The sequence below is a fragment of the Rhamphochromis longiceps genome, linkage group LG10 (assembly GCF_057381845.1).
Source record: "Rhamphochromis longiceps isolate RC_006_pf linkage group LG10, R_longiceps_female_GT1.1, whole genome shotgun sequence".
Classification (NCBI taxonomy): Eukaryota; Metazoa; Chordata; class Actinopteri; order Cichliformes; family Cichlidae; genus Rhamphochromis; species Rhamphochromis longiceps.
The window spans coordinates 22766499-22770914 of record NC_140566.1 but is presented as its reverse complement, the minus strand read 5'-3'; the positions used below and the strand labels follow the sequence as shown (position 1 = coordinate 22770914).

General features: G+C 40.4%; 1 protein-coding gene across 1 annotated transcript; it reads left to right on the top strand.

The window, feature by feature from the left end:
* The first annotated feature begins 970 nt into the window (after positions 1 to 970).
* LOC146660929 (general transcription factor II-I repeat domain-containing protein 2-like) lies at positions 971 to 2779 on the top strand. The gene has a single exon (XM_085421666.1). The coding sequence runs from the start codon at positions 971 to 973 to the stop codon at positions 2777 to 2779; it is 1809 nt and encodes a 602-aa protein (XP_085277792.1).
* The last annotated feature ends 1637 nt before the right edge of the window (positions 2780 to 4416 follow it).

Here is a 4416-nt window from a genome sequence, read left to right as displayed (position 1 = left end):
TGAGATTGAGTCAGAGACAATAAGCGTAACACTTGGTTTTGGGGATAAGGTAAAAAATTGGAGTGAGGCATTAAGTTGTGACGCTTAATGTTAGAGTAAAGGGATTAGCATTGCATTATATCAAAATAGTAATCTAAATATGTTTGCAGAATGCTTAGAGATGAACCTTTTACATGACTGATGCTTCCCCTTCTTTATAAACCTACTCTAGCAAATGAAAGTGCAGACAGATGGTCCTGATGCAGTGATTCTTTTATCCTGGGGTATAAAGGAAGAGGCAAAAGAGACTGAGAAGAAGAAAGGGACAGAAAATCTCAACAGGTTGCATTATACATTTGATAGTAAGACTTACCTGATTATAATGGTATCCATTGAAGTTGTTCCACCAAAGTAAATACAATTGTAAATAAGATGTGGCATATAAATGTTTTAAATTTACATTTTATAAATTAGACTTTTGAAGCCTATCAGCTAATAATAATTTCTGGGTTTTTTTGATCATGCAAGAATACCATCTTTTTGCTTTCACCTCTGTCCTCATTATCATATTTGGTGTAAATAAGTACCCTTTTAGCTCTGAGAGAAATCATTTAAAGCAGTAATTAAGGGCCTAATGGCTCAGTGAGGTCATTTAGAGGTCTTTTCAGTTTCCTGATGCGTGAAAAGATGTCATAAACTTATAATGCACAGATGCAAAAACAGTATAGGTTGATTAGACAGATTAGACCAGGCATGGGCGAACTACGGCCCGGGGGCCACGTGCGGCCCGTTAAACGTTTTGATCCGGCCCGCCAAACTTGAAAAAAAATGTAATAAATTAACCTTGTTAATGTTTTATTTCCCCTGCAATTCTGATGTTTCCTCACTAGATGGCGCACTCTAGATATATTGGCTTTGTTGAGGTGAAGCAGCGTAGGCCTATTACTCCACGTTTGCACTTTACCCTGTGACCTACCGCCCCTCTATGAAGATGAGCGGACCCAAGAAAAGGAAAGTGGACAGAGAATGTCGAGTGTTCAAAAAGGAGTGGACAACTAAATATTTTTTCACTGTACACCGATCATCTGCTGTTTGCCTGATATGCCAAGAAACTGTGGCGGTTTTTAAAGAGTATAATATTAGCCGTCACTTTGCCACAAAGCACACAAATTATGCTAGCAAGCTCTCAACAAAAGAACGGGAAGCTGCTGCTGAGAAGTTGGCAGCTAATTTGAAGGCTCAGCAAAGTTTTTTTCACCGTCAAACTGCCATTCAAGAATCAAGTACCAAGGCCAGTTTTATGCTTTCATTCAAAATAGCAAAGGCCAGCAAACCACTGTCAGAGGGCGAGTTTTTAAAAGAATGTATGGTAGAGACAGCAGGTATTTTGTGCCCGGAGACCAAAGACAAATTTGAGAAAATCAGTTTATCACGGCGGACAGTGACTCGCCGTGTAGAACTAATAGATGAAGATATCACCAGCATATTAAACAAAAAGGCGAAGTCATTCACTTTTTATTCTGTAGCACTGGATGAAAGCAATGATGTCAAAGACACTGCTCAGCTCCTCATTTTTATCCGAGGAATTAACGAAACCTTTGAAATAACGGAGGAGTTTTTGACAATGGAGTCTCTGAAAGGACAAACACGGGGAGAGGACTTGTTTGAACGGGTGTCTGCTGCCATCGAAAACATGAAGCTTCCCTGGAGTAAGCTTGTTAACGTCACCACAGATGGATCTCCAAATTTAACGGGAAAAAACGTTGGCCTGCTGAGGAGAATCCAGAATAAAGTGAAAGATGAAAACCCTGACCAGGATGTGATTTTCCTCCACTGCATCCTCCACCAGGAATCTCTATGTAAATCGGTGTTACAGCTGAATCATGTTGTGAATCCTGTGGTGAAACTTGTCAATTTCATACGCGCACGGGGACTTCAGCACCGTCAGTTCATTGCGTTCCTGGAGGAAACTGATGCGGATCACCAGGACCTGCTTTATCACTCCCGTGTCCGCTGGTTGAGTTTGGGCAAAGTGTTTCAACGAGTGTGGGAGCTCAAAGAGGAGATTGGCATGTTTTTGGAGCGGCAGGGGAAGACTGATGAATTTCCTGAGCTGAGCAACAAGAGCTGGATGTGTGACTTCGCGTTTGCTACGGACATATTTTCACACTTGAATGAGCTCAACGTGAAACTGCAGGGGAAGGAGCAGTTTGTGCATGACATGCACACAAACGTGAAAGCCTTCAAATCCAAGCTGGCTTTATTCTCCAGGCAGATTTTGAACAAGTCATTCACTCATTTTCCTACACTAGCCACGCTGAAAGAGGCCGGAGCAAAAGTAAAGAAATACAGTGAGTCACTGGATGCACTGCACGGAGAATTCTGCCGTCGGTTTTTGGATTTCGATAAAATTGACAAGTCACTTCAATTGGTGGCCTTTCCTCTGTCACAAGACCCCGAAACAGCTCCAGAGGAGCTTCAGCTCGAACTCATCGACCTTCAGTCCGACCCTGCCTTAAAAGAGAAATTCAACTCTCTGAAACTAAATGACTTCTATGCTTCACTCAATGATGCCGCGTTTCCAAATCTAAGGCGAAAAGCGCAGATGATGTTGGCTTTGTTCGGCTCTACCTTCGTGTGTGAACAGACATTCAGCGTCATGAACATCAACAAAGCCAGCCACAGATCCAAGTTAACAGACCTACACCTCAGATCAATCCTGAGAATCGCCACAACAAAACTAACTCCAGACTTTGATGCGCTGGCTAAAAAAGGAGACCAACAACACTGCTCCCATTAAAATGTGTGTCTCCGTGATACGCACGTTGTTAAAATGAACAGTGCGCGCAGATCAAATATAACGCTTCACAGACTGACTTGCTGCAACTGTTTCGAACTTGCACTGGTCGTTGTTGACTTTTGGCACCGGGGAAACAAATTGAATAAAAGGAACAGGACAAGTACATCTGCATCTCCTACCGTTTTTGGAAAAAAAAAAAAAAAAAAAAAAAAGTTAGGAGGAGAGTGATGTGATATCCTGAAGGATAACAGAACTTTCAGTGCTTTAAAATAAAATGTTCATTTATTTGATTTTCAGTGTTTAAAGGCTCATTTCGAAGTCAGAGATTTTATTGTAATGCTTTTCTTCATTTAAAAAAAATGAAATTAAAGCACATGTTTTCTCCATATCCCAAGATGTGTATTTTTCCCCCAATGAGGTGATGTTTTCAAAGCATGCCATCTATCTACTCCTGTTCCGGCCCATTTGTCAAATGTTAGAACTCAATGTGGCCCACGAATCAAAAAGTTTGCCCACCCCTGGATTAGACAGACCTCAGATTTCCACAGTGAGGATAATTATGCAGTTATAGTCGAGTGTAACACCAGCTTTTATATGCGTGTAAAATGGTAAATCTCAGTGGTAGGATTAGTGCACAACATTTTGCTCAAGCTGGGGGTCTGGGAGGTTAAAGGCTTCACGAGCAGATTGTGGGACCTGATGGATGTCACACCGACGCGGAGGATTTAGAGCAGGGCAGAGAGGAAGAAAGAGTGAAAATGTGTGTGACAAAGACAGGGTCAATCTTAGTGTTATATTCATTTATCTCACTTTCTGTCTCCTGTCACCTTACACATATGAAAACACACAGAAACACATACAAGCTCCTCCATGCCTTGTATGTCGGTTAAGAATTGGAAAAGCATGAATCAGAAATGCCTGACAGGTCTTGTTTTTAAATTCTATTTGCAGTTGGACATTTCACAGAGAATTATCTAATGCTGTTGACAGGCTTGAAAAACTGTGTCATAATGCAAGCATCAACTTGACGCAAGTGTCATCATTTTCTTTTTTTCATTACTCATATTTCATTATCAGTGTTTAAAGTGAATTTCTCGAACCACAAAGGAAAACAATGTGCTTTTAAAATGCAATCGTTTCCAACAGCAAACGTCGGTGGTTTGGCTGGGCCAAGAGGAATAAATATTGTTGCTCTTTTTAAGACCACATTTTTGAGAGATGCATGTTACCTGTTTTTGTACTTTTGCTTGCTGGACTCTAAGTTACAGATGGGTACCGGATGCCCCTAATAATTTTAAATGCTAAACTATTCAAAACTAAATGAAACATGCTATCAGTATCAACTGACAGCTTTTTCCCAGATTCAAAAAGACGTTGTTTTGTATAGAAGGCTGAATAGATTGCAAGGAAGAACAGAGCTTTTGCACACACTTGACAGATGATTATAGCATTTCAAGGCTATGCACAGTAATTACTAGTTTCTCTATTTTAGAGAAAGGAAACCAGGCACCAGACAGTCTCTTATATAAGTAGTCATGTAAAAAAAAAAAAAGCTATATTTTAATGAAGCTATAGGAACTTCCTGTTTAGCGTCCAATGGCTAATTTTAATATACAGTCATCTGTGTGATGCTGATT

Excerpts from the sequence above, each read along its gene's own strand:
- LOC146660929 (XM_085421666.1), top strand. The coding sequence starts at position 971 with ATGAGCGGACCCAAGAAAAGGAAAGTGGACAGAGAATGTCGAGTGTTC.